Source organism: Myxine glutinosa, chromosome 6, assembly GCF_964187855.1.
Source record: "Myxine glutinosa chromosome 6, kmMyxGlut1.1, whole genome shotgun sequence".
NCBI classification, from domain to species: Eukaryota; Metazoa; Chordata; class Myxini; order Myxiniformes; family Myxinidae; genus Myxine; species Myxine glutinosa.
The window spans coordinates 147,027,100-147,037,623 of NC_136266.1; the positions used below are offsets into that span (position 1 = coordinate 147,027,100).

At 42.2% G+C, this 10,524-nt stretch overlaps 1 protein-coding gene across 1 annotated transcript in view; it reads right to left on the bottom strand.

Annotated features, from left to right (window-relative positions):
* The window catches only part of TSFM (Ts translation elongation factor, mitochondrial), a 37,035-nt gene that overhangs the window by 23,482 nt on the left and 3,029 nt on the right, over positions 1 to 10,524 (bottom strand). Inside the window, exon 2 of the mRNA XM_078780712.1 lies at positions 6,288 to 6,461. Coding sequence (XP_078636838.1) covers positions 6,288 to 6,461 — 174 coding nt within the window. The remainder of the gene's footprint in view (positions 1 to 6,287; positions 6,462 to 10,524) is intronic.

Genomic DNA, 10,524 nt, shown 5'->3' on the forward strand with positions numbered 1-10,524 from the left:
CGTGACCGATGACGTCATAATTATCATTAAATATTATACAGGAGGCTCTCCTATGGTCAAAATTTTCTGTCCATTGGACTAACAGTTGCAGAGAAAAAAAATATTCATACTAATCAGATAAAGCATTGTACTTGTCGAATTATGACGTCATAATGGAGGCACTTATGACATCATCATTAACGTATCTTATTCCCCATGGGGTGCACTTGACAATGAGCCACGTTTCAATTTTTTCCATTGAACGGTTTGAGAAATATAGAGGTGTGACGTTTTTCCAAGATGGCATCCTTACCATGTGACCAAAACGTCATAATTATCACCCAAAAAATCTACAGGCAGAGGCGCTCCTACGGTAAAATTTCATGTCAATCGGACCAATGGTTGCCGAGAAAATGAATTTTTAAAATGCAGACACAGCACACGTACGGCACACGTACTCACCCGATTGCTTAACCCCGCATTATGCTTCGCAAGCGCAGGCGCAGGGTAAAAATAAGCGGAAGTTGAATTTACATCTGCCATTCATAATAAGCATGTATATAAAAATATTTCATTACAATGACCTCCATCCTATACCCATGGCCTATTGTTGGTGTTTTAGAAATATTTCAGAATTTTAACAAAAAACAAGCATTCTGAGTATTGCGCTGCAATACATGTCCCCTACCGGCAGTCTGTCGTCCAGAAAACTGTTGGCGAAATTACCAAAGTCCAAAGTGCCATAACTTTGTCAAAAATGATCGAAACGTCGTGAAGTTCGAACTTGATCTGTAACTTATCATGACGAAACCATGCACCAAGTTTGAAATCATTAGCATTAAGGGTTTGGAAAAAAAGTCCGGAAAACTGTTCTTTGCATGACGGACGGACAGACTGACAGACTGACAGACGGAGGGACAGAGTGCAAACCTATAGTCCCCTCCGGTGTACACCGGTAGGGGACGAATAAGCCCGCAAGGTCGCTCCGTGGAGCAGCCTGCACGTATTGCACTGTGTGAATTATATAATTACCAACTCACGGTCTGAGGTAACTCGGCTAAAAATTATCCAATTTGCACCAAATAAAGTTTATGAATGGTTGCACAGACCCCTACTTCTCACTAAAAGTGGAAACAGAATGTAAATTTGAGTTAAAACAAGGAATATTAACAGCTTTGACTTACCGCACTCCAAATTATAGTCTGGAAAACTGTTGGGGAAATTACCAAAGTTCAGTGCCATAACTTCGTCAAAAATGATCGAAACGTCGTGAAGTTCGAACTTGATCTGTAACTTATCATGAGGAAACCATGTACCAAGTTTGAAATCATTAGCATTAAGAGTTTAGAAAAAAAAGTCCAGAAAATTGTTCTTTGAGTGACTGACAGACTGACAGACTGACAGACGGAGGGACGGAAGGACGGAATGCAAACCTATAGTCCCCTCCGGTGTACACCAGCAGGGGACTCATAAAGTGAATTGATTGAACAGAACTGGGTGGTGTAATGGTTACAGGGTCCGCTCTGAATCAGCCAGGCCGGTGGTTCGAACCCCAACATCGTCATAGCAAAAAAAAAAAAAATGGTACGTGCTTTAAAAGGATAGAACACGGACAAATAACCATAGGTTACCAATAATAGCACACATCTATATTATTATAATCTATATTATAACAGGCGTAGGTGATCCGTCTGTCCGGGGGTGTGGCTTACATCGAACGTTTAGAGAGTAGCTCCACCCATTCTTGGAGAGGCTTCATGTAAACAAATATCCACCATTTTATTAACTCGAATAGCTTTGAGGCCTGTTTAGTTAGGCCCGTGCTGTCACTCTCTCTCTCTCTCACACAGGTTTATTTCAACTCAAATTCGATATATCATTTCATTTTTAACAGTCGCTAACATAGTTTTAGACTCGGTTGAAAAAAAACGGGAAGAAAATCCGATGAAAGTTTCCGTTTATAGAACGAAATGAATTCTCAAAGGCCTGTTGAGTCACCCTCAGTCACCCTCAAATTTAATTTTTATCGATGGTTTTAGACTCGGTGTCAGAAATAATTGAGCACATTCACGCACACACGGGAAAATGCAGTTATATTTTTTTAAATCGCGCCATGATGATACACGGAAATACACCGCCTAAAATAACAGTCGGGGAAAATGTCGACATATATTAAAAATTCGCTTTTTCTTTTCCGTTAAGATATATTACTTTTACTTTTGATGACAGTCGTCACAAAAACGTCAACAATGATGCCGACATATATTTATTCGTTCTTATTTCATTCAACATTATTATCCGGAAGTAAAGGTTCACGTGTTCATTTCACGTGTGAAAAAACAAACTCCATTTCACGTGTAATTCACGTTTGAAAAATATATAAATTAACAGATGGGAAATTGCTGAGAGATATTTCTTCGTTTTTATTTTATTAGTTACGAGCAAAAGTACCCGGCGTTCAGTGTGTGAAATTGGGGCATATAGTTACCAGCCATTTGGGCTGGTAACTTTTGAGAGTTACCAGCCCGAAGAACTGAGATGAAAATAAGGACTCAAATTGGTGCATTTTAGGAGTGTTCAGGAATAAACTCCCTAAAAACCTAATAGCAACTATAGGTCTTCTCGAATAATTAAATAAAAAAACACTAGTGAATAATATTTTCATGACACCAAATACGTTTTATTGTCAGAAAAGTGAGGAAATTTTATTAAATGTTTGTGCATAGATCGATCAACATGTGCAGGACAGTCACAGTTGATAACTTGATGGTGAGTTAAAGTAATACAAAGTTGAGAAAAACTTGAGGTCTAGTAGTCGGTCTATGATCTATCACATTTCTTGTTAGTTTTACACATCTTCCACGGCAGCCTGTAAGTCCTCAATGTCATCCAGAACCACGTCTTCGCAGTCAGTGTCAAGGCCGGACTCATAATCCGACTGTTTGTCAGCTGCTGATATTGGCTCCGGCAGACCAGCTCCCTCAGGTTCACCACCTGCAACAGCAGCAGCATCTATCTCCGTGACCTGATCCCGCACCAGCTCTGGCAACAAGCTGGCCCCTGCTCCGCTCCGGGTGAAGTTGGGCCTTCTCGTTCTCTTGGAACAGCTGTTCCAGAAGTTGATTGCTGGCTTAGGCTCAAAGTCGGTGATGTCCGCAGATTCTAGTTGGATGCAGAGCAAATCCGACATTGTTGTTGACTTGAGCCTGTTCCTGAGATCATTCTTCATGATCTTAATTTGTGAGAATCCTCGCTCGCATTCGGCCGAGCTGGCTGGCAGTGTCAATATCAGGTCAATGACTGCCAGGATGTTGGGGCACACCGGCTGATAGGAGTCATTCACCTCTGGCCTCTTGTCAGAGCGTACCCAAGGGAACTGGGTAACCCATGCTGGGATCCACTTCCGTTCTCTCTTTTGCTCATATTTCTGTTTTGTTTCTTGCCTTTGAGCGGCTGTTGTTTCCAATTGTCGTTTCTTTTCTGCCGGATCGTCAACTCCCGGTATAAATCGCCACATTGTTGCAGAGACCGATCAGGGTTTCCCGGCTTCGACAGTGAAGAAGAAGAAGCAGATACATACACAATTTCCGGTCATATCAAACTACGAAACAGACCTCGTGCGTGAAACGGAATGGCGTGTCATGAAATGTAACTTGTATGCTGTCATACCATCAAGGAAAGCATTTTGAAATCTTCTTATTGGTGGGAACTATATGAATAAAGTATACTACATCTATAGTCATTCATAGATGAAATAGTCATGGAGAAAGGGAAAAATGGGGCGGACAAAAGGTTTGATGGTGATTGGGTGAGGCGCAGTGAGGTGTTATTTGAGGAGGGGGAGAGTGAGGTAGAAGGTTGAGGGAGCTGAAGGTGAAAGTTGGAAGGGGGAAGAAGTGGGGCGGACGCTTTGAAGAGGAGGGGTGAGAGGGGAGTCTAGGAGGGGAGCAGCGAGGGAGAGTCTCGGAGGGGAGGGGTGTGGGGGGAGTTTAGGAGGGAAGGGGCAAGGGGGGAGATTTTAAAGGGATGGGTGATGGGGAAGATTTGGAGGGGAGGGGAGGGGCAAGGGGGAAGATTTGAAAGATGGGTGATGGGGATGATTTGGAGGGGAGGGGCAAGGGGGTCGATTTAGAGGGGAGGGGTGATGGGGAAGTTTTGGAGGGGAGGGGTGATGGGGAAGATTTGGAGGGGAGGGGCAAGGGGGAAGATTTGAAAGGGATGGGTGATGGGGAAGATTTGGAGAGGAGGGGCAAGGACGAATATTTGAAAGAGATGGGTGATGGGGAAGATTTGGAGGGGAGGGGCAAGGGGGTAGATTTGGAGGGGAGGGGTGATGGGGAAGTTTTGAAGGGGAGGGGTGATGGGGAAGTTTTGGAGGGAAGGGGTGATGGGGAAGTTTTGGAGGGAAGGGGTGATGGGGAAGTTTTGGAGGGAAGGGGTGATGGGGAAGTTTTGGAGGGAAGGGGTGATGGGGAAGATTTGGAGGGGAGGGGTGAGATTGGATTTTGAAAAGTGTACGATTAATGGGAAACGAACATTTATTGCAAAATGAGTTTCTTGAGACCTTCGAGTCAAAAATACGTTTGAGGACGCTGAAGGATGGGTGGAGTGCTGGAGAGTTTAGGGAATGTATGAAAGAGGCACTGTAAGAGATGGAATTTTTTTTTGGAATGAATAGATTTGGTGAGCAAGTCGAACGCATCCTTTTATAGAAGAAGAAGAAAAAGGTGTTATAGTATACGACAGAATACAGTTCTTCAGGGGACAGTTTAAACATTTTTTAACAACGTGATCACGAACAACGTGGTCGAAGAACGAACGAACAAATAAGAACGAACAAACGGATAATAACAGAGAAGGAAATATTTTTGGGGTTTTTTTTTTTTGTTGTTGAGATTTTAAAACAAGGAAGTATTGGGTGAAAAGACCGGGAAAAACAGAGACCGAAAGTAATTACAGCGCAATAGAAGAACCGCTGAGACAAAAACAAAGCCTCAAGCCAAGGTCGGACACGGTAGCCTACTACACTAGGCCTCAGAATATGTGACACGAACTAACCGACGATTCTGTACACAGGTATGAAAAACCAACACCGAGAATCCTAGTAAAGACACACCAATAGGTACATACACCGAAAGAAAGATACAGTTTCGACAAAAACACAATTGTGAAAAATTACTTAACTTCGAAAGCGTGCGCGCATGGACAGCTTTGAAGAGACGTGACCTCCCCGTGACCTGTTGATTGCGGAAAGTATGGAAGGACTGAAGGAAAAGATGAACAAGTGAAAGGAATGTATGGAGACAAAAGGTCTGAAGGTTAATATAGGAAAGACGAAGGTGATGGCAAGTGGTAAAGCATGTGGTGAGGTGGAAAGAACTGGGAAGTGGCCATGTGCTGTGTGGAGGAAGGGTGTCGGAGTGAACTCCATTCAATGTACAATGTGCGCTGAGTGGGTTCATCAAAAATGTAGTGGTCTGAGAGGGTCATTAACCAGTGTGGCAGCTACATTCAAATGTAAGGTGTGCACAGAGGGAGTTGCAGATGGAGGAATTGTTGAGTTGGATCTTGGAGATGGCATGAAGCTGGAAGGTGTGAAAACATTTTGCTACCTCGGAGACATGCTGAATGGAGAAGGTGGATCAGACTCGGCAACGGTTGCTAGAGTGAGATGTGCATGGAAGAAGTTTCGGGAACTGAGTGGTGTGCTGATGAGGAGGGGAGTGTCGTTGAAGCTGAAGGGAAAGGTGTATGCTGCATGTGTGAGAAGTGTTATGATTTATGGGAGCGAGACATGGGTCATGAATGTAGAGCAGCAACGAAGGCTGGAAAGGGTGGAAATGCGAATGGTTCGGTGGATGTGTGGAGTATCGTTGAGAGAGAGGAAGACAAATGATGAATTGCGAAAGATGATGGGAACAGAGCCTGTGATTGATGCTGTGAAGAAGAACAGGTTGAGATGGTTTGGTCATGTGTTGAGGAAGGATGAAAGTGACTGGTTGAGAAGAGTGATGGAAATGAATGTAGAAGGAAGTAGAGGACGGGGAAGACCGAGAAAGACTTGGCTAAAGATGGTGGAAGAAGAAATGCGGGCAAGGGGGTTAACAAGGGGAGATGCAGAAAATAGGGCAAAATGGAGAAGATTGTTATGGGGACCGCAAGGCTAACCTAACCCCCGCTCTGGCAGGGAAAATGGCCTTAAAATGCATGTTGTGTTGTTGTACTCTCACACTACGGCAAGCAAGTTGGTCATTCAGTCTAATTCAATGAGCTCAAGGTCAAAGTGCTTTGTATAACTTGTCGCTGACCTGTTGAAGATCATCATTAAACTTGATCAATGCCTCCTTGCAGCTGGAAAAAGAATAGCCAGTTCGCTGACGCAGTTCTCTCAACGACTCCTTCTTCACATGACTGGCATTGCCCTTGACACTTGCACTGGCACGGAAAGCAGGCATCGTTTGAAACAAGCGTGTTGGTAGAACCTGCAAAGAAAATTTTTAAAAAGACTTTTACCAGGGTATCCCGTAGGGCAATGTCGTCTAGAACAGCGTTTGTCTGAGTGCATGCATGCATGCCCCTTCTGCCAGCCCTTCTGCCAGCCTTTATTAGGGTCATTTTGCGGGTTTGATACCCTATTGTTTTTGTTAAGATCATTATATTATTGTTCTGACGGCATTTTGCGGGTTTATTCCCTTTAAAATTCATTTTCTCTGCAACTGTTGGTCCGATTGACACAAAATGTTGACCATAGCAACACCTCCTCCTGAAAACCTTTCAGTAATAATTGTGATGCCATATGTCACGAGGTACAGACGCCATCTTGGAAAAAAAGCGAAAAACTTTGCACGTCTATATCTCCGAAGCCACTCCGTGAACAAACAATGAAACATGGCTCATTGTAAAATTCTTTGGACCGAATTGTGTAGAAAAATTATGAAGATTATGATAAAAATTATAAATCCAGCCGTCGAAGTGAAACTTCAAAATTAAGAAGTAGTCGTTAAAGGGAATACTTGATTAAAATTTCAACATGATCGGCTGCACGCTCTGGCAGCCATAATTTTTTTTGGTTTGAAGGAGAAGAAATTCCACAATTTTATCTTCTCCAGCGCGTGAATTTTCAGCACATCTATCAATTACGTACCGTTTGAACTCAGTGGCATCCTCTCTATTAATTACGTATGCACATTAATTACGTACTATCCAAAAGTACCTTTCAACCCCATGGACTGGTGAAACCCCCTCAGACTTTTGAAGAACCTTTAAGACCCCCAGACCCTTATGACCACCAAGACCCCAAAATAACCCAAAGAAACCCCTGCCCCCCAAGTCCCTTAAGACCACCCAAAAGACCCAAAGGACTCAAAAGACCCTGACTACTCCAAAAGACCCTGAGGATTACAAAGACCCAAAATAACCCGAGGACTCCAAAGGACACCAAGGACCCAAAAGACCCCAAGGACCGGCCATTTTAGGAATGTAAATAGTTTTTCAACGTGTGTGTTATCATTTTTGTCGTTTCATGCAAAGGGTCTGGACGGGACGACAGTTGAGTGGACGGGACTAAACAGCAACAACTCGGACCCAAAGGACCCAAAAATCCTGAGGATCCTTAAAGACCGCAAAGACCCAAAAGACCCCCTCATATAACCCCCTCATATAATAACCCCCTCATATAAAGACCCCTCACCCCTCATATAATTTTTTTAACATTTCAAATGCAATACTGAATTCTGCTTTATAAAGAGGATGTCATGTGTCACACATGCCCTTTTTTTCGATTTTTCCAAGATGGCATCCGTAGCACGTGACCGATGACGTCATAATTATCATTAAATATTATACAGGAGGCTCTCCTATGGTCAAAATTTTCTGTCCATTGGACTAACAGTTGCAGAGAAAAAAAATATTCATACTAATCAGATAAAGCATTGTACTTGTCGAATTATGACGTCATAATGGAGGCACTTATGACATCATCATTAACGTATCTTATTCCCCATGGGGTGCACTTGACAATGAGCCACGTTTCAATTTTTTCCATTGAACGGTTTGAGAAATATAGAGGTGTGACGTTTTTCCAAGATGGCATCCTTACCATGTGACCAAAACGTCATAATTATCACCCAAAAAATCTACAGGCAGAGGCGCTCCTACGGTAAAATTTCATGTCAATCGGACCAATGGTTGCCGAGAAAATGAATTTTTAAAATGCAGACACAGCACACGTACGGCACACGTACTCACCCGATTGCTTAACCCCGCATTATGCTTCGCAAGCGCAGGCGCAGGGTAAAAATAAGCGGAAGTTGAATTTACATCTGCCATTCATAATAAGCATGTATATAAAAATATTTCATTACAATGACCTCCATCCTATACCCATGGCCTATTGTTGGTGTTTTAGAAATATTTCAGAATTTTAACAAAAAACAAGCATTCTGAGTATTGCGCTGCAATACATGTCCCCTACCGGCAGTCTGTCGTCCAGAAAACTGTTGGCGAAATTACCAAAGTCCAAAGTGCCATAACTTTGTCAAAAATGATCGAAACGTCGTGAAGTTCGAACTTGATCTGTAACTTATCATGACGAAACCATGCACCAAGTTTGAAATCATTAGCATTAAGGGTTTGGAAAAAAAGTCCGGAAAACTGTTCTTTGCATGACGGACGGACAGACTGACAGACTGACAGACGGAGGGACAGAGTGCAAACCTATAGTCCCCTCCGGTGTACACCGGTAGGGGACGAATAAGCCCGCAAGGTCGCTCCGTGGAGCAGCCTGCACGTATTGCACTGTGTGAATTATATAATTACCAACTCACGGTCTGAGGTAACTCGGCTAAAAATTATCCAATTTGCACCAAATAAAGTTTATGAATGGTTGCACAGACCCCTACTTCTCACTAAAAGTGGAAACAGAATGTAAATTTGAGTTAAAACAAGGAATATTAACAGCTTTGACTTACCGCACTCCAAATTATAGTCTGGAAAACTGTTGGGGAAATTACCAAAGTTCAGTGCCATAACTTCGTCAAAAATGATCGAAACGTCGTGAAGTTCGAACTTGATCTGTAACTTATCATGAGGAAACCATGTACCAAGTTTGAAATCATTAGCATTAAGAGTTTAGAAAAAAAAGTCCAGAAAATTGTTCTTTGAGTGACTGACAGACTGACAGACTGACAGACGGAGGGACGGAAGGACGGAATGCAAACCTATAGTCCCCTCCGGTGTACACCAGCAGGGGACTCATAAAGTGAATTGATTGAACAGAACTGGGTGGTGTAATGGTTACAGGGTCCGCTCTGAATCAGCCAGGCCGGTGGTTCGAACCCCAACATCGTCATAGCAAAAAAAAAAAAAATGGTACGTGCTTTAAAAGGATAGAACACGGACAAATAACCATAGGTTACCAATAATAGCACACATCTATATTATTATAATCTATATTATAACAGGCGTAGGTGATCCGTCTGTCCGGGGGTGTGGCTTACATCGAACGTTTAGAGAGTAGCTCCACCCATTCTTGGAGAGGCTTCATGTAAACAAATATCCACCATTTTATTAACTCGAATAGCTTTGAGGCCTGTTTAGTTAGGCCCGTGCTGTCACTCTCTCTCTCTCTCACACAGGTTTATTTCAACTCAAATTCGATATATCATTTCATTTTTAACAGTCGCTAACATAGTTTTAGACTCGGTTGAAAAAAAACGGGAAGAAAATCCGATGAAAGTTTCCGTTTATAGAACGAAATGAATTCTCAAAGGCCTGTTGAGTCACCCTCAGTCACCCTCAAATTTAATTTTTATCGATGGTTTTAGACTCGGTGTCAGAAATAATTGAGCACATTCACGCACACACGGGAAAATGCAGTTATATTTTTTTAAATCGCGCCATGATGATACACGGAAATACACCGCCTAAAATAACAGTCGGGGAAAATGTCGACATATATTAAAAATTCGCTTTTTCTTTTCCGTTAAGATATATTACTTTTACTTTTGATGACAGTCGTCACAAAAACGTCAACAATGATGCCGACATATATTTATTCGTTCTTATTTCATTCAACATTATTATCCGGAAGTAAAGGTTCACGTGTTCATTTCACGTGTGAAAAAACAAACTCCATTTCACGTGTAATTCACGTTTGAAAAATATATAAATTAACAGATGGGAAATTGCTGAGAGATATTTCTTCGTTTTTATTTTATTAGTTACGAGCAAAAGTACCCGGCGTTCAGTGTGTGAAATTGGGGCATATAGTTACCAGCCATTTGGGCTGGTAACTTTTGAGAGTTACCAGCCCGAAGAACTGAGATGAAAATAAGGACTCAAATTGGTGCATTTTAGGAGTGTTCAGGAATAAACTCCCTAAAAACCTAATAGCAACTATAGGTCTTCTCGAATAATTAAATAAAAAAACACTAGTGAATAATATTTTCATGACACCAAATACGTTTTATTGTCAGAAAAGTGAGGAAATTTTATTAAATGTTTGTGCATAGATCGATCAACATGTGCAGGACAGTCACAGTTGAT